This window comes from Archocentrus centrarchus, chromosome 12 (assembly GCF_007364275.1).
Source record: "Archocentrus centrarchus isolate MPI-CPG fArcCen1 chromosome 12, fArcCen1, whole genome shotgun sequence".
Lineage (NCBI taxonomy): Eukaryota > Metazoa > Chordata > Actinopteri > Cichliformes > Cichlidae > Archocentrus > Archocentrus centrarchus.
The window spans coordinates 10,938,208-10,965,235 of record NC_044357.1 but is presented as its reverse complement, the minus strand read 5'-3'; the positions used below and the strand labels follow the sequence as shown (position 1 = coordinate 10,965,235).

At 40.3% G+C, this 27,028-nt stretch overlaps 1 protein-coding gene across 1 annotated transcript in view; it reads right to left on the bottom strand.

Moving 5' to 3' along the window:
• bmpr1bb (bone morphogenetic protein receptor, type IBb) overlaps positions 1 to 27,028 on the bottom strand; it is a 50,801-nt gene that overhangs the window by 1,889 nt on the left and 21,884 nt on the right. The window contains exons 5-12 of the mRNA XM_030742772.1: positions 13,595 to 13,921; positions 4,249 to 4,408; positions 3,280 to 3,382; positions 2,932 to 3,034; positions 1,640 to 1,736; positions 1,420 to 1,564; positions 900 to 1,092; positions 15 to 312 (exon numbers count right to left, since the gene is read on the bottom strand). Of these exons, the coding sequence (XP_030598632.1) occupies positions 15 to 312; positions 900 to 1,092; positions 1,420 to 1,564; positions 1,640 to 1,736; positions 2,932 to 3,034; positions 3,280 to 3,382; positions 4,249 to 4,408; positions 13,595 to 13,682 (1,187 nt within the window). The 5' untranslated portion in view covers positions 13,683 to 13,921. The remainder of the gene's footprint in view (positions 1 to 14; positions 313 to 899; positions 1,093 to 1,419; positions 1,565 to 1,639; positions 1,737 to 2,931; positions 3,035 to 3,279; positions 3,383 to 4,248; positions 4,409 to 13,594; positions 13,922 to 27,028) is intronic.

Below are 27,028 nucleotides of genomic sequence, written 5' to 3'. Positions count from 1 at the left end.
AATTTCTTGCGTACCTATTGAACTTGACGGCCAGGCCGAGGTCTGCAATGCAGCAGGAGGCGTTCTTTTTAACCAGGATGTTTTTACTCTTCAGGTCTCTGTGCGCAATGGCCGGTTTGCCTTGTGTGCCGTAAATCTCAGTGTGCAGATGACAAAGGCCTGATATGGAGGAATATGCCAGTTTCAGCAGAGCCTTGACGTCTAAGGTGTTGGACTTGAGGTAGTCATATAAAGATCCATTTTCATGGTAGTCTGTTATTAGGTATAGCTGAGTCCACGAGCCGGTTCCTTTGATGTCAGCTGCTATGAATCCTGGGGATTAGACAGCGGGCGCGACAGGATTAAAATATACACACAGAAATCAACACACATGATTTCATTCACTTTTGGGGACATTTCGCCAACTTCTACTCAGCCACTGAACATTAGAATCCAATATGCATGCTTGATGCAGATGCGGAGCTGGAGTTTTCACGTGTAAAACCAAATGCATCACTATATCTCCCTGTGCATCTGTATGAGCATTTGATTCAACATGATTCATATCATATTGTGTCTTTGTAAATTATGTCTGGCTCATCAGAACGACTTGAAGCATACTTTAATTTCTACACTTAACAATGCGTCCTGAGTTACTGCCTTTAAAGTCATGCTGTGGGTGCAGAGCAAAATGAGCCCAAAGGAGCATTTCTTTTTAGTTTTAAATCTTTTGTTTTAGCTGAATAACTGTTCTTAACATTAACATATAAATCAAAAGCTTATTAACCTAAAAAAACCAAAAAGAAAACCTATAAAATAGCAAAAAACCAAGAGAAAACCCTTAATTGTGCTGACTGCAACCAGCGCTCATAGTTAACATAGTGCATTCACTCTTTCACACTCAGTTTTTGTGGCCTTACCCAGTATGTTGTCATGTCTCATCAGGAAGGTTTGATAGATTTCCGTCTCTCTGAACCAGCTTTCTTCCTCTGTGGTGAAGAAGACTTTGACAGCCACTCTCTCTCCTCTCCACTTGCCCATCCAGACTTCTCCATAGCGCCCTTTTCCAATTTGCTTAACCATCTGAATCTGCTTGGCGATGGTGCGCTGCACCTGGAAACAAATTGTTGTAAAAATAAAACAAAGAAACAAAAACTCTGCTTTATAATGCACAGCCTCTTTGACATCACTTTTTTTGGTTTTTTACATTTTAAATATATATATATATATATATATATATATATATATATATATATATATATATATATATATATATATAAACTTTCTTTTATTTGATCTCGTTTTTGAGGGAATTTTATATGAGTGAACAGTTGATGTAATTCATACATTTTACTGCACTGAAAATCATTTTGATTTTTTTAATCACAGTTAAATGAACTCAGCTTGAGGTGAAGCACGTGTGTAGAGATTTTTTCGTACCAGTAGAGGGAGTCCTGACCCAGAGCCAGAGCCTACACTTCGGGAATGCTCTATCAAGTCCTTCAGAGACTCCCCAGGGGGGATGTAGGTCTCGTCCTGCTCTAGATCGATACTGTAGCGTGGCCGCGACTCCTGCCGTTTATATCTGGCACAGAATGTTTGCTGAGTAAGCTTCAGGAGGTGTGAAATTGTTTAAATGTGCATGAGACAAGCCTCTTACCTCAGGTAGCAAAATACAAGGATGATTCCGAGGATGATGCTGCAAACTGTTACTGAAATTAAGAGAGCCATGTACTGGGTACTGCGGTCCACGTAATCTAAAAATATAATGATGTGTAAGTTAGAGTTTTTCTTATTATTTTGGCCATTCTTAAACATAAATAAACATGAATCCAGGTCTGAGCAAGACGGAAAAGTCAATAAAACAACTACTGATAAATGGTGGTGACAGTCAGTTGTTCATGGGCGTCATTTCAAATCTCTCTAATATTCATTGGCAGAGACGAGCTTTTTCCCCTTCCATCTCTCTGTTTCTGCCCTGCACCCCCTTTTCCTCGTGCGTTATCGATCACATCCCGCTCCTGAATCTCACATATCAGATGTCACACGGACAGCTACAGAAACCCCAGAGGCCTGAAGCAGCTCTGGGGCTCTAGCCTTTCTGCACTGGTGCTGTCAATCAGACATGCAGAAACACAAATGCCAGAACAGTGGAGACACTTTATGATGTCCGAGAGAACAACACACAATAAGAACTAGTGGAAAAAAAAAACAAAAAAAAAAAACTGCACGACAGAAGCCCCTTTTATAAGGTCACTGCATATGAACTCAACTGCAGTGCTGTGCTGGTTTCTTGTGCCAATGTTTCACTTGGTGGTTGCAGCTTTTTTTTTTTTTTTATGTTTTCCTATCCTCAGATCACAGTCAGAATTTTGTCTTGTTATTAAAACTAACAGAGATGAACCACAAACTACGAATGAAGAGTTAAATAACAAAACGGCAACAACAAAACATTTCTCTCCCACTAACTCGACAAATCAGTTTGTCACAAATTACACGAAGGTCAAAATGACATTTTGTATGTATAGAAACATATAGGTAAGTGTATTTGACAGAGGGAGAAAGAGTGTGTGTGTATGTGTATGTGTAGGTGTGTGTGTGTGTGTGTGTGTGTGTTAGCGGGTTGGGCATGACAGATGGACAGATATCTCACATCCGTCCTGAGGCAAGAAACTCAAGCAGGCCCTGGGGAGAGGCTGTCCTTTTCATTAGAGGGTGAGAGAACAAGCCAAATCTGCAGGCTCCGTTTCATCTCACTCTCTCTCCCTCTCCCTCTCTCTCTGCATGTGCCACTTCACTGCAGCACCACACTGTGGTTTGTAACAGCTTAAACTGTCACTACCCATCACCAACCCAGCGTGGCCTAAAAGAGCCAGTTTTGAAAGCCACTCATGCTTTAAAGTGGGGCAGGATTTCATTCTGTTAAAAAAAAACTGTGTGAATGAGTCTTACTTGATGTCATAAGTGGAGGAAGAGTAGGATGCAAGTCTCTGTTGCAGAAGTGTTGATCTGTGCAACACTCGAGGGCTTTCCTCGACCGTGCGTTCCACGTGTCCTTTCACGTGCACAAACAAAATGTCAGAGCCGTGCATGTTAACAGTTAACATTTCATAATATGCCAAAGGCTGTTTCACTGCATATACAGTAAACAGAGTGGGCTGGACAATTCTTATTTGAATGGGTGTCATAAACAGTTACGGTGAGTCAAGGAAAGTTTTTAAAGACTTAAAAACATTTCAAGGAATACAAAAAAAACCCCCAAAACTTACAGACATACAAACTCACATACAGCAGACTTACTCTGCACTGAAACTCAGAGCCAGCCATCCCCAGACAACCTGCAGTGAGCACAGCAATACCGCCCTCCTCCTCCTCCACCATAGTGAAGCAGTAACCATCAGTCCTACAAAAATACACACAAACCATCACATCACCATTACATACAAGTATCCAGATTTCCAGTATCCACACAAAAAGACTTAATTATTTTAAGGTCCTTTTCAGTTATTTTTGCTCCTCGACCACCGGGGAGGTAAGTTTAAAATGTTTGAAATGGTAAAAATTCAGAAACATACAGTACCAGCCAAAAGTTTGGACACACTCACCCATTCATATAAATGGGTGAGTGTGTCCAAACTTTTGGCTGGTACTGTATGTGTTAGACGTGCCTTGTGTCAGGTGTAAATGTTGGATTTTTTTTTTTTTCAATAAATCAATTTAAAAAGCATAAAAAATTCTCTTGTTCCTATCGTAATGTAACTATGTTTGGAGTTGCACAAAAAGCAGTTTGAATTACTGCAATCTTTTATAAGTTGTCGACTTGCTTTATGACATATTTTAGGCTACATGCTAAACATATTTATGCAAAAGAAAAAAAAAAAAGGTACAGATGAAGTAATAATGATGTAAACCAAGAAGATAGCAGGATAGATAAGAAATAGGTAGCAAAGATATATTCATATCCTCATATTTTACATAACTGCATCTTGGCACACATAGACCTTGTACCCCTAAGTAATAATCTCTAATCTATTTAAAAAAATGGAGAAAATAATGCCAGTAATAATAAGTTGTGCCTCAAGAGGCTTTAGGCGTTTCAGAAGAATGGAGCTCAGTTAAAGTGTTTCTGTGCTTCTAATCTGATCACATAATTATGAGTCTTTTGGCTAATTACACTGAATAAATGTTTGTGTTGCCTTTTAATGAGCTCAATACAGTGTTTGTTAATAGTCTGTTTGTGAACATGCAAGTATGTGTAGTTCAGCGTACATGCAAGTGTTGTTGACTGAGTCTTCGGGGCAGTGGTGGTAGCAGTGGCACCAAAGCATGTTCTGAGCTAAGACTGTGGCTGTGCTGCTGCTCTCCTCCACCCTTCGCTCCGATCCCCCCTTCCACCCGTTCTTCAGTAGCATGGTGTCCAACATATTGGCTGCACAGTGAAGACACAAGAGACAGAAAACTTTAGTTGAAAAACGAAGTGGTACTACAAAGAGGTGGAGAACATTTTGTAACCAGTTAGGTTAATTGGCAACAGGTCAGTAACATGACTGGGTATAAAAAGAGCATCTTAGAGAACCTCAGGGTGGAGCCTTTCAGGGTGAGCCATCCTCCCTGCTCCTTTCTCCACTCAAACAATCAAGCAGCAAGTATATCAAAGTCGTGTGGTGCTACAGTTCTCTGCCAGACTGTCCCTGTTAATATGGTGATGCTTAGGCCTACTTTAGTTAGAATCTGCTTTGAAGGAATTACACACTTTGACTATAAGTCGCACTAATTCACACAGTTTGGTAATGAAAAATGTAAACACCCGTATTGCCGTTAAGTTATTGCAGTGCGAGCTCAGTTTACTTATTTGGTTCACAGTAGTTTAGCGCTTCTGCAGCAACTATGTAACCAGCATGACTGAGGAGGACACTGAGCCGATGGGCCTATGCAGGTCAGACTTTGGGAAGTACCCCTCATGTCTCTCTGAAACTAAAAAGAGGTCATTCATCAGCTTGTGCAGCTAATTTTAAAGCTCAAAGATTGCAAAACAAACCCTTCTGCTGTCCTAGTGTGTGGTGAGTTCATGAATCCACTGCTACACCCAGAGAAAATGTCTCTCCCGTCTGTCCCCTGCTTTGCCTCTGCAGTCGAAGACACATATTTTTGTACTTTTAAAACTGTGGCTATATTTCGCTATGTGTGTACTGTGCATGTTAAGTTGTAGATATGCGTAGGGAAATGACAGAGTTAGAGCTGAAAATGTCTGCCTGTTTTATTTCTCTCCTTGAAACCAAGGGCGGGTTTCTTTATTGAGATGATTGAATTCATTTACAGTGCAGTGTGTCGAGCTCTCTCTGTGCTCATATGTCAGTGGAGCTCATCCAGCAGTCTTTTTCTCTCATCTACTGTATATGAGAGTAATCATTCAAATAAACCAACATTTATTTAATTACACTTTGGATTTTGGTGTTTAACTGAATGGATGGCCTATATTGGATTCCACAGTAACATGTCCTCTCTTCTCCAGCAGAGCTTCTGTGAAATCTCCTGAGTCAAAGTCCCTCATTTGCTTTCACTCACAGATCTCGCCATCACTCACTCAAAGTCAGTAAAGACGAAATGATTTGATAACAGTAAAAGTTCCCAGTGTTAACAGGCTGAAATTGCTTGTTGTTTTTAGTCTTACTACAAAGTAGCTGAAGCTGCATCCAGTCTTTCAGTGGAGAATCAAACCAGTCATGACAGCAGATAATCCCCAAAGACCACTGTGGTCAAAGAGCGGAAGAACGCTGTGCCACACTCGATGGATGTTTTTCTCTCACCGTCTGTCTCATTTTCACTTTGTCGTCACACTTTTTCTTCTGCTACAAAAAGTTATTTATTATACATTAAATATATTAACTTCACATGATATCTTCATTTTTATTAAGCCAAGACTTTTCCAGACATCAAGCATGCACATTTCTAAGTTAGGTCCTCGTGTCAGTCAAATCCAAGCAAAGCTTCCCCTTGATAGGTTTAACAAGCTCTATGGCTCACAACAGCCAGAAAGCCAAATGGGCATGAAAAGTGGAACATGAGTAATCCTCCTGAGGAGTATGCGATGAAAAGGCTAAATCAGATTGCAGTACAAACACAGTGACTATTCTTTAAGTGTGTTCTTTCAAGTTGTGTTGCTGTTTCTGTCCGAGGGGAAGCTTGTTGAGCTGTTCAGATCCTCCCTCGTAGGACCCTTGGTTTCTCTACCACATCTGTTGTGCAAATATTTAAAACAAGAGCACAAGACTGGAATGTTTCATGAATCTGTAAGGCACTTTCTGTCTCAAAGAGCTCTAATTCACTTCATCTTTTGTTAAACAAGATTCAGTTTGTACCAAGACTCACTGTAAAATTAGCATTACATGCAGCAGCAGATTTAAAAAAAAAATTTTTTTTTAAACCTTTAGTTTACCAGGTAAAATGTTTGAGAACCAGTTCTAATTCACAAACATGACCTGGTTACTTACTCTCTGAACAATTCATTTTGGGTACAAACAGACTCATATCAAAATTATTTCTGTCTATAACTAGTTTGATTACATATATTGTTTGACATGAAGCCATTTGTCCAATAAGGTTTACAGCTTGTTGTACATAGTATATGAGCAATTTTACTGCAGTCATTGGTGTTCAGCAGACTATTTAACAGGATCTATGATGTTAAAAAAAAACAGGGGCCATTAGTATTACACTCTGAAAGGCCACACAAAGACAGGAAAATAACCAAAATATGAAATCTGTATAAGAAGCAGCTCAGTCAGCTCAAACTGCACTTCTTCATACTGTATGATGCCAAACACATTCTCCCAATTTGGTGGTGTAATTAAGCTGCAGAATTTCTCATGTCTTGCTCTTACATCTCATTGCCAATACCGCCCTGCATCACTGCCTGCTGTTTCCAGGCTTACACCATCCCACCTGTAGACTCTGGAGGATGCGGGATTTTTATTTACTCATCATTGTCTAATTTCTGTATGAAACATATTTTTGCAAGGGAGTAACATCAAATTCTACCAATATTCTATGTTCTATAACTTATAATATTTGGAAATGAGATTAAAGATCGACTCATTAAATGACTAAAACACCATGCTAGTGCACTGGCTCACATGTGTGCACATATATAACTGCACACCTTTCATTTTCTCTTTCTTATTTACTCTTGTCTTAGAAACACAAGCTTACACACACACGCGTGTACCCGCACACAAACTTGCTTTGTCAGCGGCGTAGCACACTGAAGGTCACCCAGAAACCTGATCTGCATCCCTCACACATTCCACAGGCAGCTCCTCTCTCTGACACAATATTACACACACACACATCCTCTGAGCAAGTGAAGTGTAATTATGGTGAATTACTCCAGCTGGAGAACCTACAGTCACAGCTCATCACCGTCAGTGGCACTGTACTGTACATGTGGGCACTTCCGCACTGGATTTAACTCTCCCAGACATGTCTGCATTATTGACGGCAGTTTATCTGCAGCCTTTATGACTGTGTTTCTCATTTCTGTTCATTTCTGAAGGCTGTGACTGACCATTATCAGTCTTGTTTGTGACACATCCTCCCTCCTTTTTTCATGGTGCTAGGCGAACCATGACTGTGACCTCTGTAACATTCATATGACGTTAGTAATGACAAACAGGAGCTGCCGTGGAAAAATCATGGAAATTCCCACATGATATAATGTTGTTAGCTTTTTTGTGTGTGTGTGTGTGTGTGTTTTGAAAGATGCTTTTTTAATTAACTTTACTTATTCTGCCTGTTTGCCTATCTTTACCAACTGTCATGGAAGAAGTACTTCTCTTTGTTAAGCCATTTTTCCTTGTTCTAACCAAAGGTCTAAAAGGTGGGATCAACCCTGACCTACTGTTTTAAGTCCAGTCAGTTCAGTCTGATTTGTTGCCTACAGTTTACAGCCTCACACCATCGCTGGATAAAGTTTTTGACTGGTGATGGTTAAAAAAAAAAAAATGGTAAAAAATAAGATAAGACTTGTTGACAAATGTTGAAGGAGGTTTCATGTCTAGAAAAATAAGTGTTCCAATTAACACAGTTGTATAACAGTAGCAGACTTCACAGACTAGACAACAGGCATTTAATCTGCGAGCTGTGACCATCACACAGACTGTTAACTGTTCGTCATGGGTAGAGAGGAGGACATGAGAAAAAAGGCAGATAAGTTACTCCAGGTGGCCATGATAAATCACCTCTTCAAAAGAGGCATCTTCCCCCTTGTCTCCTGGGTGCACTCTGACCCTGAGGGGGTCACAACCAACCTGCAAAGGGGCCATACATCCTCCTCCACCCTGCCACTGCACCCTCATTCCTCTTAACCCCCCCTACAGGCTTCAAAGGCCTGTGCCACATGAGACACTCACACATGTGCACATATTGTACACGCATACACAAGAGCGTGTCTGAGGAGCACATTCCACACTCTTCCCTTCTTCTTTTTCTCTGCTGCTACACCCGCATCAGGTCATCCGTTTCCACCCTGCAGCTTCCAGCAACCTGTTTTCTCTTCATCGGCTGGCTTTATGAAGAGCTGACAGGGGCTCAAATCCCAGCCGCAGAAAACTAGCTCCACTGTCAAGGACTCACTCTGGTTCCACACGGGAAAAAAAAATTCTACATATGGGTGTGAATACAGCAAAGGGCTGCTATATCCACATGCAAATACTCAAACACACGCAGATGTACACACAGACACTGACAAAATAACTGCTTTATTCACAACAGATGCCAGAAACAGAGACACAAAGTATATGGGGTACAAAGATGCTTTAAACTTCCTAATCTTGCATATGATTGTATGAATCATGCCAAATTTTTTGCAGACACACACACACACACACACACACACACACACACACACACACACACACACACACACACACACACACACACACACACACACACACACACACACACACATTAATAGACCCAAAACAGGTGTGGGTGCTGACACCACAAGAGTATGTGTTCTGTGTGTGGCGCTCATCTCAGTCCCATCTTCTCTCCGTTATTTTTTTTTTAAACATTATCTACCCACAATTCCCATCAATGCATCTCACTGCTCGTCTATCTATTCATGTGGTCTGGACTTACTGGAAAAAGCCACAAGCGACTGAGAAATGCTGGGGTTCATTACAGGCTACAACCAAAGAGCCACCACAATATGTCACCTTAGCCCTTCTGCAAAAAAAAAAAAAAACAAAAAACAAAAAAACCAGATGCCTCTTTTTTTAATTTAAGGTTGGTCAGGGTGTCTATGGAAGTCACAAATAAAAATACAGATAGGGTTATTTGTTTTGTTAAGCCACTGATCAAACTGATACATAACTTATTCAAGCATAAAAAGGCACCTAACTTAAGAGATGAATCAGCGTCATCTGTGGGTAGACTTAACAGATAACTCACCAAGAACTATTTTAAATTGTACCTTTAGGCACTTTGTTACTAGCAGCCTGTCTCAAAAGATAGTTTGACACCATCTGACAGGCATAAAATATAATTGCACCAATGAAGTGATTCCCCAAGAGCTATTAGCTCAAAACTTGGCATATATCAGCACTGCGTGTAGTGTGTCCTTAAAAACACTGGACAAGTGGAGGAGAAAAGAAGTAGTGGAAGGCCTGAAAAACTGTCTACAGCATATAAACAGTATCTGAAAGTCATGTGCTTATGAGATAGGGAAAAAAACACAGTAAATAGCTGACACAGGACCTGAGAGATGCACCTGTACCTTCAGCTGGTTCAGCTACTGTTCACTGAAGCCTCATCAGAAATGCTCTCAGTGGAAGGGCGGCTGTAAAGACGCCATGCTTAAGGAAGGGAAACAGGGAGGAAAGGCTGAGGTATGCCAAATTACATGAAAACTGGACTGAAAATCAGTGGCAACAGGTCTGATGGAGTGATGAATCTGAATTTGAAGTTTTTGATTCAATGGTCATTGAATTTATCAAGGAGGAGGTCAGGAGAGAGGTACACCAGTGTGTGTGTCTATGGCCATCTGTAAAACATGCTGAAAGCTCTTTCATGGTTTTGAGCTGCATTTCAGCCAGTGGTGTTGGGAATCCTGTCAAAATTGATGGATTTGTGAACACGGTAAAGTATCATCAGATTTTGATCCACCATGCAATACCATGTGGAAAGCACCTGGGCAGCTGATTTTCAGCATGCCAGTGATCCCAAACACACTGCCAATGCAGTACAACTGCCACACACTGCTAATACAGTAAAAGCATACCTAGAATAGTGGAACACTATCAGTCATGGATTGGCCTCCCCAGAGCCCAGACCTCAACATTACTGAATATTGTGTGGCATCATCAATGAAAAGGAAGCTGCATAAAAGAGTTCAGGCTGTGTTGAAGAATAAAGGTGGTCACACCAAATATTGACTTTCAAGCTGATTAGTATGATGCCTGATTTACTGTATTTCCATGTATGTTTGCACATGTTTCAATAAATCGCTGAACCTATTTCCCATTTTTCTGGCCTAATATAAAGAAATGAGAGGACTTTGTCAGTACATCACAAAATACACCTGCCACCACCTTTAGAGCCTGTAAGCAAATTGCTCAGAGGGTTGTATCAGTCCTGTTATCTAAAAGTCAGTAAGGAAATTAGTAAGCACATTTTTTTAATTATTTAAGTTTTCCTTTACATTTCTGAGTTGACAAAATTTGTTATCTAACTGTTAGACAACAGGATCCTTTTGAATAATTTCGTTATTCAACAGGCTCCAACTAGGGATTAGTAGTCCCTTGGAACTCACAAAAAGTAACCCTGAGCTTCCAAATCTCACAAAGCAGATATATTAACATGGTGCACGTGAACAACTAATACACACAGACACACACACACACACACACGCACGCACGCACACACACACGCACAATTTTTACTCCCAGGCCTGACCGCTGGAGCAGCACATCTGCCTGGGGATCAAATTCTGTGTGGGGGAACCGTATCCACATCCTGACAGGAAGCAGCACACAGAATGCTGAAGGAGCTCGGTCCTGCTGAGGACCAACTGCTGCTGTTTTGTACTGCTGGACCGCTACTCCACACTACACACTGACATGACTGCACAGCACTCAGCTCCACAAACATATTCCAAAGGAAAGGCATATTACTGTTACATATAACTTTCTGTATGTCCTTGCTGAGGAAAACTTGACATGTTTGTTTGGTAGATTTTTTTTTTTGAGCTAAAAATCATCCTCCTGGAGCATCCAAGAACCCATTTTACATCATTTAAAATATCCAGTACCTTCCTGCATTAGCTAAGGCTATTTTTCTCAGTTAAATCACACACGTATACTTTGTATTTAAAACTTAGCACTACCTACACAACACTGAAGTTATTCAGTTTTCCCCTCAGACTCAAAGTCTGAACCCCTGAATGCTCATGTAACTGATGTGAAACTACAGAACAGAAACACCTGTTGACAGAGACAAACAAATTATCTGCAATTTTCAAATATTTGAAGACCGCTTGAAGTAAAATATGGCAAATTACACTTGTGGCAGCACTTCAGTGAGGCCTGCTGATTATACACATCTTTCCAGAGGACCTTTTTTTTATTTTCAACTCAAACACATACCACTTCAGCTTCTCTCTGGTCCAGCGTTTGTTCATTTTAAGTATCTATGAGTCTTATATGTGATGGGCCACTGTGCTGTGTGCTTCATTTTCCTTAAATGGTGCAAACCTAAACAAAAAATATAGCTGGAGGAAATTAACTAAAACCAATGCACTTTCAAAAAAAAAAAAATCATAGTAAATTATCATATAACTGTATCAAATTCTTCAAATTTCCACTTCATTGCCATTGGATGAATGGAGCTAGGACTCATCTATTCTCTGTGAACCTCATCAGCGTCGAGAAACAGGTGGCAAACTGGCTGTGCTACTCAGATTTATGGGCTACCTCCCACATGTTAAACTCATTTGGGTGACCTTTAAAAAGATCAAATCACAGGGGAAACAGAAAAGGTATTGATAAAAGTTATTGAGGAAAAAACTGAACATGGGGGAGTGAAACTAAAGAAGCGCAACGTGTCCAGAATAACTTTAGTAGAAAACTTTTCCAAGAGGCTCACAGCTTCATTTCGCCTACTATTTGTCAGGATATGCTGACGGGAATAAGCAGATGTGAAAATCAATGTTGCTCTTTTTGATGAGTTTTGCTCTGTTTACCCACATCCTTTATATCTGTGTAGCTACTGGCTCTCAAATTCACTGAGAATATCCTAGCTCAGTCAATACAGAGAAGAGTTGGGCAAATTCACTAAAGAAGCATTCATCAGCAGCTGAGGTATTTCATGAGCAACTGTGAAAGTTACATTTAGCTCTGAAGCACACAGGCGGTACAGGATTTTACAGCAGGTTTTTATTTCTGCACAGTTTCAGCAAAGCATGGCTTTGTTCCAGGATTAAATGTAAAATTACTCTGTGCTCAGATGAATATGCACCCAATTTTTTTTATATATATAATCATATAAATATTCTTTCTGCTGCTGAATTTTTGAAGCCTTCCATTTCCAAATGAGTCAGTCATAACTCTTCTTTCTGATCTGATCTTTTACTGTTTTTACTGCATGAGGAAAAAATAAAGACTTTGATATATATATATGTAAAAGTAGTAAGACACTATACCAAGAATGCAGTTTAACTAATTAACACCAAGATGAGGCCAGCATAGCATGAGGTGAGCAAATGAGAGAAGTGGCGCGCCATCGATCATTTAAGGGAAATCCAGTCAGAGCTCGGAGTTGTGCTGAAATTTTCCAGACCATCTCTCTATGGCAGTATTTATAAACATTGTGTGTTACTGTGTGCAACCAGATGCTGGTTTTGCAGCTTGACACCAAACTGTGTTGTTACTAAGTATGAAAGTCAAGCTGCAACTAATGATTATTTTTATTAGCAAGAATTTAAGTGTTGATTAATGTGTGATAATACCTGCACATAACAATAAAAGCAGAAAACCCCCAAAACATAGTAATACCCATACTGACCTATTACCTCTGTATATTTTTTTAATCCACTTATGAGTAAGTGTGATCTTCTTGAGACTGGGATTTTGTCGACCCTTCAACTTGTCACAACCTTACGGGGCACTGTGACATTGCTGGCATTCATAGTAAAAGACAATTCAAACAATTCAAAACATGATCGGGGGTCTGGGGACTCAGGAACATGGGGTCTTGGGGCGGGGGTGTGGGTGTGGGCAGGACGGCAGAGATAAATGCACGCCCGTTTTCATGGTAGCCCCTGTGGAGATCATAATAGCTTTTACTCATCATAAATACCGCAGGGCAAAAAATAGACTGATAAGCTCACAGCTAACACGATCAACCTGTCAGCATTCGATACTATCAATAAAATGTGTGAAGACATGCTCCTCACTGAACCAGTAAATTAAGTGCATAACCGGTCTCTAATCTCAAGATACAGCAGAAGAAAACATGTGTATAATATGAGACAAACAATTTATTGAAACATAAAGACAGCAGGACAGTAGAAACATCAAAACACACAGCAGTGAGAGCCGGTGCCCAGCACAGTACTCACCATCAGACCCACGGCTCAGTGATGCTAGTCCGGTCACCAGGAGAACAGCCTGCCAGGCCCACTCCTGAGGCAGCCACACCACCATCATGCCAGCATTAACTTTCCTCAAATCCCTGAGGTCCTGCCACAGCGAACACACCCCGCGCAACAAGGAGGAGGTGTGAGAGTGTGTTTTATATCCTTTGGTGAAAGAGGCTCAGTGCTCTTTCTGTACAAGCGTTTCTCTGTGAGTGACTTGCCCCTCAGCACTCTCAGGAACTTCCCACAGCACAGTCACCTCGCAGCCTCCAGCACTACTCCACACTGACAGGCTGGGAGAGACAGACACTGAGAAAGAAGAGGGGGGACAAAAGAGAGGAGGAGGGTGTTACTTAGTTGCTCTCTCACTGTGCTATTTGTCCGGCCCTTTCGATGTCCGCTCCACCGCAGAGCGAACAGCTGAGTATATCTACACATCCCTGAGGTGCTGCTGGCTCAGTGCAAATTCTCACGTCACTCATACACAGAAAAGACAGCAGGACAGAAGGGGTATTAGGGGGTGAGCCGGGGCCATGGATGCAAGCATGGGCTGCATGAGGTGTGAAAGGTAGTAGTAAAGCCATTATGAACTGGTGCCACAGGCAGGCAAACAGACAGCATGCCAAGAGGGACACAAAGTAACAGTGGGAACTACGGACTGTAAACTTACAAAGGATGTGTGTGTGTATACAGAACTATAGTAAAGCCAGCTCATATCAAATCCTGCAAGGCAGAGAGTATGAGCAACAAGAATGTAGAACAAAATTTGCATTTGTTGTTAATATAAAAAGGTTATCGCAGGTTATCAGTCTTGGCTCAGCACCACTGCTCCATACCTGAGATTTATGTCTTTCTCACTACAGAACTTCTTTAGTGGCATTTTCTATTACTACGAGACGTGCTGCTCTCCCCTTACTCTCACAAAAGCTTAAGACAGATTATAAAATTAAAGGTTTTCACCGCACCTTTCATTTGTTTGATAGGTGAAGAAAAAAGGGGACACAATCCACAATAATTGTCAGAGGAAAAAAAAAAAGGAACCGACCTTTCCACAACCTCATTTTGACCCCGTGTGTACCGAACTACAGCTGCAGACGCAGGTGTTGCGTGAATGGCAAAGATCACACAGGCATTAATCTGTAACTAAGAGTCTGGTATTAAAGTTCAGATGGAGGCTGAATCTTGTTCAGTTGCTCATGTGAGCCTGTGTATTAAAAGGGTGAAAACACAACCACTCACACGGCTTCAGCAGGGATCAGGCCATCACACGTCAGGTGATTACAGGCGATTAGAGCTCACACCTCCAGGCACTGCCACAACTTTGCAACTTCACACTAATCCAGCACACATGCAAACATACAATAGAACAGAAGAAAACATCAGTGACAACAGGGACGCGTTGCACGGTAAGATTATGCTTGCAGCTGGTTAAGAGGATTGACTAAGCTACTAAACAAACTGCAATAGCGCCTATAGAACTCAAAAACATTTTTGAGATGGATGAATTTCCACAGTCACATGCTGTGTGTACTGTATGAGTCTTCTGGGAGCAGTTTGATTCATTCCAAATGGTTCAAGGGGATGTAAACAAAAGCCAATGAGGTGTCAAAACAAGGCAAAAACAACAGCCAAATGGGCTTCTCCACCCACAACTGTCCCCTCTTAAAGTCTGACTGGTTGGGAACAGCGGCTCCCAGAAGCCTCCTCTCCCTTCTAGTGCTTCAGCCCTATAGCTGTCACTCCTGATTTGTGCAGCTTCGTGTATTACATGTGATAAGTCAGACTATTCTGGAGCATGAGTGCATGGGGAGCAATGTGAATGGGTCATTGCACCTTACACACCCTACTGCGCTCCATCAAATGCCCAGCGTGGGGTCTCTCTGGACTCTCAGACAACCTACTTGAGCCCAAAGGCCTGTGATGGGGGGTCCAGTGGAGTGAGCAGCTCTGTAGGTGGGCGTCACTCCAACACACAAAGGGGTTCAAAGTGGGGCAGACTAGTTGCAAGACCTTTTTTCAGTTAAACTGATTCTTTCTTTCCTTTTTTTTCTCCTCTCACTGTTAAAATTTAAATGTTAAAATGTTAAAAGCACATCTGTCATAACACATAGACAGAGGATGATTAATGCTGCTTGAGAAATCATTATTTCAGTACCTGAGTACTTTTGTAAAGCAGCATTTGTTGCAACTTGAATGAAAGTTGTTTCTCTCAAGCATCAAAGCTCAATTCAAAATGAATGGAAAGCTGAATGGGAATTCCTTCTGTGCCTTTCTAAGACAATTATTTCTATGATGAGCTTAACAAAAAATTGCATAACTAAACAACTTTTTTTAATGATTACACACACATTATATATATATATATATATAGCTTGGAGTTTAAAGTATAATGTACAAGTACTCCTGATTAGCTTGTTTGCGAGTAAATAGGCTCAGACTACAGGTTGAGTTCAGGTCAAGAGAAATCCACTGATCCAAATCTTGTGCACAATACTTGCACAATAATATGCAGAGTTATCAAAAGGTCATACAGCCAAAGAAGGGCTTGAATCAGAATGTTTCATGGGCTAAAAAATACAGCCCCAAAAAAGATGATGAGAAGGAGAAGACTTTTCTTTTTTATTATTATTATAGCACAGGTCCCCAGTGAGGCACTTTTATTAGAATGATTGGGGGACCGTCTTGGAACATTCCTTTTCATAAACATTTTTACATCAGCTCTAAATTTCTTTTTTCCCCTTTTGGTCCTGATTACAGCTCTTGTCTAATCAGCGATGCATCGTAAAAACCTGCTCCTTCCTGCTTTTTTCTGACAATATTTTTAATAGGAATACCAAAAATGTTCTATGCTGAAACAAAAAAAAAAAAATTCCAATAAATTCCAACCGATTTCAGCAAGCACGAAAGGAGGTATATTCACTCAGCTTTTACTGATAAAGCTGCATTAGTAATGAGAGAGAGAGCAGATTTCCTCTTCTATCTCTTCTACCTGAATAAAGTAAATTTGTGTGTTCTTCTGTACCACATCATAAACATGAACTCTCTCTGGTGTTTCCCTACCAAACGTCTGGCTTTCTGTGACCTCCTAGTACCCTGAGTCTTGTGCTGCTTTGCCCACTTTGATTTGGAGGGCTTGTGTGGGGAGCAGTTTAGCTCGGAGATTATTGTCACTTCGTTTTGCGGATTCTGTTCTGCTCTCTAGCAGTCAGAGATCACTTATTGCATTGTTTGTAATAATATGTCTCCATTTCATAACGTAAACATTTTCTTATGAAACAGAGACCCCACATTAATACCAGCACTAGAATTGCAGTGCACCATGAAAATGAGCTGTTTTTTTTGGTTTTTTTTGTGACTTTAAAGGAGCAGGCATGCATTTCATCACACAGCAAGAGAAAGGGGATAGACGACTGCGAAAAATCACCGCTAACCTGAGAAACAAAAAGCCATGGCAGAACACAGATGATGAAATTACTCTCAGAAGATGGAATGCGTATCATGAACGATTTCTCAGCTGGGGCCAAACTGACCCTCAGCTCTGTGAAATTAGGAGGATTTTCAGCAGCTCAGTGTTAAAACGGCTGTCACAGAATCCTGGAAAGCACTTTATTACCGTGGCAACACAGCTGTCTAGACCAAATGGTCCAATCGGGGTGCGAGAGTCAAGAAAGCGTGACGTTATCTTCATCATTCTGCAAGACAAAGATTAGCTCCTTTCTTCATTGAGTTATAAGAAAATATTATATAGCGCTTTGTGTGCGATGGGGCAGAACTAGTGCTGTCTTTTAGTTTTCAGAGCTCCAGGTGGCATTTTGAGATCATTTGCTTTTGTCTAAACAACAGTGAAATTAGTGGTTGTAAATAAAACTGGATAACAGATTTTAACAGCTTAACAATACTCATAAGCTGTATCAATCGAAATCCATCCTCATCCAACAAGCACTCAGTATGTTGTGGTTATTTTTTTTTTCTTTAATATGGGTAAAGGCTGAGGTGGTGGTATGATTTTTGAGCACTGAGTCTTTGCCCAGCACCAAAATCTTTACATTTGCATCTTCTCCAAGTTACATCAGTGGCAGTGCCACTAAAGAGAACATTAAGGGAAGTGACACTGATGAAGCAGAGATGTTAGGTTGCATGTCACATGTGCTTTGTTTCATTAAAACAAACAAACAAACAAACAAACAAAAAACAACCAGTGTCTCATAGCTTCTGGTTCTACTGTATGACAAGAGCTCCTTTAAATGATGACTACTGTGCTAGCCCTATATATCTTCTATTTGATACTCCCCTCTTCCTCACCTCTCTTCCTTAGTTTGTGTTTTGTCCCGTCCTGCTACCCGCCCCCCCCGTCCCGTCCCGTCCCGTCCTGCTATGATGATTTACACAGCTATAACCAGATGTTAAGGTGTGTGTTATATATAGTTGTTTTTGTGGTGTGACTTGTGATAAACACATCTGTGATTATATATAACTGGAGTGACAGATTAATAGATCCCTGACACCACCCCCAAGCTGGGAATGCTGGGATTTAACAATGCCCATGTGTACAAAGGACATCTTATCTACTGAATCTAGTATAATTCAGTACTTAAATCTATAACTATATTGTGAGATCCATGTAGATCCCCAGTAGAGTCCCAACCCTTAAGTAAAAGAAGGATCTTGATGAATATTCAAAATGTGTTGAGATTGACGTTTTGAATGCTTTTTAGAAGGCTGAGTGGGAAGAAAAACTCCATTCATGAAGAGTGAAAAGGCTGTCACAGCAAGATTCTCTCTCCTTCCCCTCCCTCTGTCTGTCATGCTGTCTCATTCTCTCACTCAGTCTGTCTCCTTCATGAGACTACGACATGACTCTGGAGAGCACTGAAATGTGATCACACTTCTGTTGAATCACTTTTCTCAGCCAATATTATTGTTGTTAATCACTATAACTTCTGAAGGAAAAAAATGCAGGAGGGTTCACGTGGGCTCATCTGAAGTTTCAAACGCAAACTGAAGAGCTCCTGATAGGATATGTAATTTAAATGTGCTTGATTCAGGATGTGACCCGTCTCATGGAAAATAACAATGCTTATAAACTCCTCTGAGATTCCCTGGAGACATGGAGCCACATCCATGGATTTACAGCATTAAGACAAGCAAAAAAAAAAAAAAAAAGTATGCAAGCAATAATTAAGTCTGTCACAACCATGCACTTTCTGCATCAGGTTATAAATGTCAGTGTTTATGACTATTTTGTGATAGTCATAAACGTTTCACTTCAAACTGCCTCCAGCCAGTTGAGTAAAATAAACACAGATGACACATAAAGCAGTATCTGCATTTTACATTTAACCCTGCCTCCTGCCCTGGGGTAGTCACACACACACACCCCTTTACAAGACCCAGTGCTTGCCTAATTGCCTGTGTAATCACTTTATAAACTTAAAATGTAACCCAGTTCTACTTAAAAGTCAATTTTTATGATGTATATAACGATGGTTTTTGTTCTTCCACCGTGGTTTTAATTCAATTACATGCACAGCCACCGAGTGTCGTGGTCCATGGGGTTTGCTGGGTTATTTTGAGTTTTCTGGTCATTAGTTTTTCAGTGTCACTCTTGAACCTTAACTTTGATTAACATCAGAGTCTGAGTTTTGCTTTTTTTTTTTTTAAGATTATTCTAGTATTAAAAGTTTGATTACAGGCATTATTCTGTTTTGATTGCCTTCCTGTTTTGGTGTTTATTACTTTCACAGTGTCTCCTTGTATCTTTTTGTTAAGCTGCCGTCTTGGTTAGGTGTTTCATTGCTATGTTACTTCCTGTTTTATTTTGGTATTCCTTTGTCTCTTGTCTTTTTTCCTTGATTTTACTCCCTTCATCTCATTGATTGGTTTCCTCTGTACTTTGTCTCCTCCCCCTGATTAGACTTCAGTCAACTGGTAGCATGACGCAGTAGCTTCAGTGGTGGTGCCAACCACTGTGCCACCCAAGATGGCAAATCCTCCTCTTGATAGTTGCAACATTTACCTACACAAGATTTCTTTTGTCACCCTTGCAACAGTGACTACAAGGGCTTTATGATCATTTTTTTAAAAACACAGGGCAGACTCACTGCTTTGCAAAAAAACACATTTACCACAAACATTTTAGACTGTAATTATATGGCACATTATATGGCACAGCTTTGAAACAGCAGTGTTCATGTCATTTACTTTTGTTTTTTTTGTTTGTTCCATCTGTAATGCAGTGCATCTAAAACTGTACATTTCATTACTAACATGCAAAATCAACATCCTCCCATCGTGACATGTTAACTGATACACCTGTGGGGATTTTTTCCCCCCCCTTTATTCTCAATCTGCTGATGAACAACTACAGCAGCAGTGCTACTCAACCTGATCAGATTTCCTACTAAAATATATACTTTTCTTTGTGTATGTAGCTTCTTCGTGAGAACCTTATTAAAGGTTCAGAAATGTTGTAATGTCTTTAGGAACAGCTACCAATGCTGGAGGCCAACTCAGCCTACAGTTCTAACAAAGCACAAGGTCCTTTCTGCGGACAAACTGGTGGCTGCACCTGAAACACACCTGTGGCTCAGATTTCAAGCACTGGCACAACGGTTACAAAACATCCGCACAACCTCTGAGATGTCTGGCTGGCTCTGAAGGTGCCATTAAGAAGGTGATTTTTCATGGCTGAGGCAACAACGCAGACTGGCCAAGAACAGCAGAAAAACTCTGCCTGCTGCCGAAGGTCACTGGACCAGGCCTTGGTCCTGGATCTCTACAGAGTGAGCCCTGTTAGTCTTTGTCAGCAAACGTGGTTCTCTCACTGAGCTATACTTTAGCTAATTCCCTCACAGCTCTGTTTCCAATCATTTTCTGGCCACTTGGATCACTTTAACTTTGCAAGTTACATAACAGATATTACACACACACACACACACACACACTGACCAAAAGCAATAGTTTGTTTAAATAACACTATACAGCAGTGTGTAAACCTATCGTTAATGGCTCATAACAAAAAGAAAACAACATTTTACAGCTTTGTCAGACTAATAAACAGGCACATAATGTCACTATCACCTACACTGTGAATCTTATTGCTTTGCAATGATTTTCCTTTACAAACAGAATGAAAAAATCTTTTTACCTAGCAACTAGATGGACATAAATAGTCTGCAAAGTGAGGATTACACATAGCCATTTCTCAGTAAAGGGAACAAAAGGTGCTCTCATTTCTTAAACTGAGAAATGAGAGGAAATTTCCTTACATTGGCCTTTGTGCAGCAGGAACTGGGAAACCGAATCTGTCCTTGCCAAGTCATCCAGGAGCATTTAATGAAAGGATTGTTGCGGCATGTCTGCTGGGCTGCATCGGGCGGACGTTACTAACTAAAGGGTTTAATTAAGGGGTTCCTCTGACGGTCAGACAAAGCAGACAGCAGGGGTTAAGACGCTGGCTCACAAACTGGCCGTGACCCTTACACCTGCCTGCTTCCATTACACTGCAACATGCCTGCACACAGTGGACAGACTCACACTGACACATCACTGTGGAACTGGTACTCTGCCTCACACACACAAACTGACACGGTAATTGAGAAAGAAGTGAGAGACAATTGGACAAGCGATCTTTTTTCCTATATTCATGCAACGAGATGCTTTGACCAACTAACCCTATAATACAGAGGCCTTAACATTAACCACAATAAGTGAAGTCTGACAAGCTGCTAGGGGCCCCCCGTATGTGAGAGCGACAAAAGTTCATGCCCTCTTTTCTGTGCTCACCCTGCAAAAACAAAAAGAGTGCCTAGTATGAGCTGCAGCTCTGCTACTAATAAGACTGATTGTTACGGAGTGGCTCCACCTGTCTCTCACTCCAATTAGTTGTTCCAGCCACTGAAGTGCAGAGACAGGCTGCAAAAGAAACTGAACAGTGCAAAAAAAAAAAAAAAAACTAGCCAGCGTGAAATGTAAGTGCACATTTGTGTGGGGTAAACAAAGGATGAGATGACATAACAGTTTTCTTTCAGTTTTACTTTAAAAGGCAGAGAAGAAAGGATGGCTGGCAGCGAAGGAGGAGGTGACACATTTAGGTGAGACTTTTATTTAGGCAGCCAGACATGAAGCAAGTCAACCAAAGCACCTGCTTCCTTTAAGGTTCACCCAACACTGTAATTCTGTGAATATGTAGTGTTTCCTATTTCACATGCTCTTTAACAAGCTCTAATAGTGTGTGCACGCTGAATGTCATTCCAAAGCTGCAGGGGGGCGTTTAATGAAGAGAGCAGCTTGGGCAACACATAATGTGTCAAATCTGTCAAAAATAATAAGAACTGAAAAGTGGGAGCCCAAACTATCACACTACAAAAAAAAAAAAAAAAAAATCCAATTAACATTTTAGTTGGTAAATAACCAAATGTCTTTAATCATAAAATGACAGTATGTTGTTCCAGCATGTTTCAGGATATGGTCCACTCTAACAACACTGATGTTTTTTCTCTACTTCTTTTGTATTTTTTGCACCTTAAATAAACACATTTTTAGTAATGGTCCTGACCGGACCAAGACAACAAGCACACGATATAAAGACTGCCCAAAAAAAGTTTACAGAACAACCGGCTCCTGTACTGACAGCCTATTTAGACGAACAACAAGCTTGTGTTATTTATTTGCCCACTGAATCCTCTTTTACATGGTCCCTACCCCTGGCTGTGGTAATGTAAGAAGGAAGGGATACAGCCCAACCCTTGGAGCAGTTATTGGGCTACATTTATGCACCTCTCTACGGACTAGTTGACACAGACAGGTGGGGTTTCAATGGCAAATTAACTGCCCGTAGATGCCCCCAGAAAGAATCTCTTCACTACGCTAGACGCTCTGAGCCATTGTGATTAATGGTGTCTGGACAAATTTTTAGTTTTACTGCTTTATATAAATCAGAGGAAATTAACAGAAGGAACCGGCCCACTGCCTCCGGTCAAAACTACCTGCTCTGTGTTGTTGGAGTGCGATTGAGACGGACTGCAGCAGGGAGAGAGGGAGGGAGTCTTCTGTGCATATTTTCCATGTGCACCCACACCCCTCCCTTGGCTGTAGTGCTGAAAGCTCTTTTGTGTGTTTGTGAGCGGTGTGAAGGCTACAGTGATAGAGTACACAACACAGTAGTTTAAGTGCGTGATCACTTGCAACATTTAATATTAAATTTGTGCTCAGCTTAGCAGAATCAAAATCCTGCTCCTTTGGGAGGATTTTGTAAAAGAAAGGTGGCTGCAAATTAAGACGAGGCTTTGAAATTCATTTCATTTCAGAAAAGCAGCCACTGATATGTCTTGTATCTCTTTAAAAGATTTAGATTCTCTTAGTTCAAATGAACATGAAATCAGGGAACTTAAGTGTGAGAGGCTGTGCACTCATTCACACAGCAAAGACACTGAAAGGAAAGAGAGATAAAAAGATTTAGTTACTATAGTTGCTCCCTTTATGCATGGCTGCCACTTATTAAATTAAGTAAATGAGTAAATGAAATAAGGTGTTCGTTTTCTGACCAGATAAGGACACACAGTAGCTGGCATGTGTGAATCTTGCAGCTGGTGTTGCTCCGTGAAGTTTTATTTCCATCCTGGAGCAAATCAAGGACAATGACCTTTTGCTGAAGTGGATTTTCTTTTTTCCAGCTGAGGCCGTTTGGTAATGTCTAAAAGTGCGGTAAAAGCACAATTCGGGTGCAACATTGGAGTTTTAGCGTGCCATAATACACAACAACATACTGAATGTTTAGTCAGACACAACCAAAATGAAAAGCAGATCAAATATAGATAGTGTCTGCACTGAGTTGCTTTAATTATTCTTGTATGTCACACTAAACTGGTAGTAAAATATGACAACCATACAATCCAGCTACACATGAATGCACATATGTCAATATTCAGGGGTTAAATTTGAAGTCAGTGAAGTTCAAGTATGAACTTTAATTTGACTGCAAAATCAAATCCTTATCTCATCCACTTGGCGAACAAGAGCAATTTATAGTGTACAATAAAACAACCACCAAACACACACTTCCCTTACTGGCTTCACCTCCTTGCACTCAAAGGGCTGCCCATAATAATCCCTGTGCTCTAACAAAAGCAGATGAGACATTCCTGTTTTCCTCCAGGAAGGTTTGAGTGAGTGGTAAACTATCTGCCCCCGTGGCTGATGGGAAACCCAGGGGCTTTGCAGTCTTGGCAGGGGAAATCCTGGCTCTGGTTGCTTGGTTGACCCACAGTTCATTTATCAATCAGATGACTTTGGCCTTAATTAGAAGAAACAGTCCAGCAGCTTAGAGCGAGGCTCTAGTGAAAGACTTATTTCAGTTGGAAAGGTAATTCGCTTTATAATTCTCTTCTTCATTATCTGCATTCCCTCAAATCTGTCAACCCCTACATTAAAACACACGGTGGAAAATACAAACACCTGTTTTTTGTCTTATGAAAAATTGGTCTCAGCAGTTTAAATATATATATATATATATATATATATATATATATATATATATATATATATATATATATATATATATATATATATATATATATATATATACACTGAATCATTTGTTTGTTTTTTTTTATTATAATTCCAATTTTACGAAAAGATGCATTTATTATTTTAGGCACCATATTTCTTTTTTACATAAATATGCAGTACACTATAAGTCTAACATACAGAGAAATTATTCCTACCCTCAGAGTGGGAGTAAAAAAAGACATGTGAGATGTTCATGATGGACTGTCTGCAAAAGAGAGTCACATCAGAGACACAAGTTTCTCTTAATAGCTAACATCTGTGTGAAATTATGGAGCACTCTGGCCATAACTGAGTTGTACATCTCAGACAATTTGATATGTACATCATAAGGAAGCCTCTCCTCTTGCAATTATTTAACAATCAGTGGAGTTTATTCTTTTATTTTTCACTGAATAAACATTACACCCTACCGTGCACAGTCTAATACTATTTTGTTCTTGATGAATGTGATTCCCAAGCTCAGCTGCAATCCCAGCTGATCTCATTAGAAAATGTGCCTGTGCAGAATGCCACGTTATCGCGGCTATAAAAATGCCAACAACTGCAAAATCCAAACAAAAGGACAGCATGACAGTAACTAAGAATCAATGGAGTCCAAACACAAAAGCAGCTTTTAGAAAACTGACAGCAGCAGCTAAAAAAGAGCAGGCAAAGCTGCCAAAGATTTTCTTTTAAAAGACAGCATCAAGCTGCATAACGAGTGTTACACTGTTTTCTTACCAGTGATGGTCTCATGTGTTATATAGATTACATTAAATACAGCATCTCAGTCAGTTTTAGTGAAAATGCCACTTAGGAGTTTACTGTGCCACACGTTTCACTGTTACTAGCTGATTGTGATGGCGTGAGTTTACAGGAACGCAGAGGCTTATTTGTGCTTTAATTCATATAAAAATAAAGAAATGAGGGATGGCTCAAGACTTTTGCACAATACTGTATATTACATATTATCTCTCTCTCCACCAGCAAAAGCTTATTTAGTGGCGTTCAGACATGCAGTAAATTACTGGGCATTCCAGTCCATGTAAATCTTTCTCCCCGGAGATCTGAGTGCATTAGATCCGGACCTATCAGTATCCTTTCCCCCTGACAGTGTTGTTTGCTCTCTTCCAATGATAGCACAATGAAAACACAGGAAGTAGCTCGGAGAGCACTGGGCCTGCGATCGATGTCTCTGTGTCCAACTATAAGCTAGGTGATGTCTTAACAGCTGCCCTCCTCACTTCTCAAACCTCTCTTTCCCTGCGATAGCCCGTCAAGTCTCCCTCAACCACTAATGTATCTGAATGCAGTGTCATCCAGCGCCGTCTCGAAGCAGTCGATAAATACTGGAAATGCTACCCATCTCTGAAACATCACTCCTTCACTTACTGTAAGTGCACATCACTGAGGGCACCATCCCCACGCTGCTGACAAGGAGGAAGAGTATACCAGACGGCCCCAGACATGACAGAGCATCATCCTATGCAACCACAGACACAGTTTTCACTACTAAAATTGCAGTGTATAGACTACGTGTCTGAATTGGGCTCTTATTTTAAAATATGAGCATATTCCAGGAGGAAGGGATACCTTACAAAAAGAAGTCATTGGGACTGGACTATGGCAATGTGCAGTTCAGTTCTGATGACCTTTGATACTTCTTGGCTTCACTGTTGAGTTTTATCACTTTTGGGCAACTTCTAATCAATCACTGTTGCACACTGGCAGCTGAGTCCTATCAAACTATGTGGGAAAACATCAACTAAAAGAACAGAATTTAAGTAACAGCTGATTTTCATATTTCAAATCATAATTTCTTGGGATTTCGGATATAATGATTGTAAAGCCCCAATAGAACTAAATTGGCTGATGTATAACAATCTTTACAGAGAGGATAGGCTAGGCTAGGCTAGGCTAGGATAGGATAGGATAGCGTAGAGGAGACCTTCTCTACTTGTGTAAAACTACAATTCTCCATCTTAGATCTTCACTGAGTTCCTTGGACTTTTCCATTTTTCTGAGTATTGGTCAATCCAATGAATGCTGTCAAACAAATCCTTTTTAAACTACCAGTCGCAGTCAATAATAATAATCACTAGTGAGAAGAAGATCTAAGATTTATTTAAGCCAGTATGCATATTTTTGACTCTATCTACATAGGATCAAAAATATGCATACAGGAGAAAATCCAAAATAAAACTCAAACTTGTGCACTTAGTTCTTAGTTCCCATGAGGAATTTCAGATGATTTTTTTTTTTTTTTTTCAGTTCAGGTCCAGAGATGGTGGCATCAGTTCTGGATATCGTTCATGCATATTTTTTTCCCCCTCTTTGTATGGTAGAGTGTTTTCTTCTAATTATGGATTCAGCGATACATCACTATAATTTTTCAGAAGTGCTCCTGAGCCTACGCAGTAATTTCCACAGCATAATTGTGTCTGTCTCTGGAACATTCAATACTAGTTTCTCATGTGTGCAGGAGTTTCAACAGACTTGCTGAAATTGTTCATATTATGCATCATAGATGAGCTCTATAATACTTCACAAAACTTTCTGAAACTATTGAATCCTTCCAAAGACTCAACCTAATATGAAGTAAGATTCCACACCCCGCCCCCCCTTTTAGTCTTTCACTGGTAAAATTGTGTATTTTAAAAAATACAAATATCTCAGTGTCAACATTCAATATATTGACACTGCACTCTTTACAAATAAAGAAGGTTTAAATGGGGTAAATTACTTGAAAATAATTGCATTCTGTTTTTATTTATTAATTTATTTATTTTTAGGAAATGAGGTTCTATTGATAGAGTATTTGCTTGACATGTGGCAGCAGATAAGTAACAAGACATATTACAGAAATAA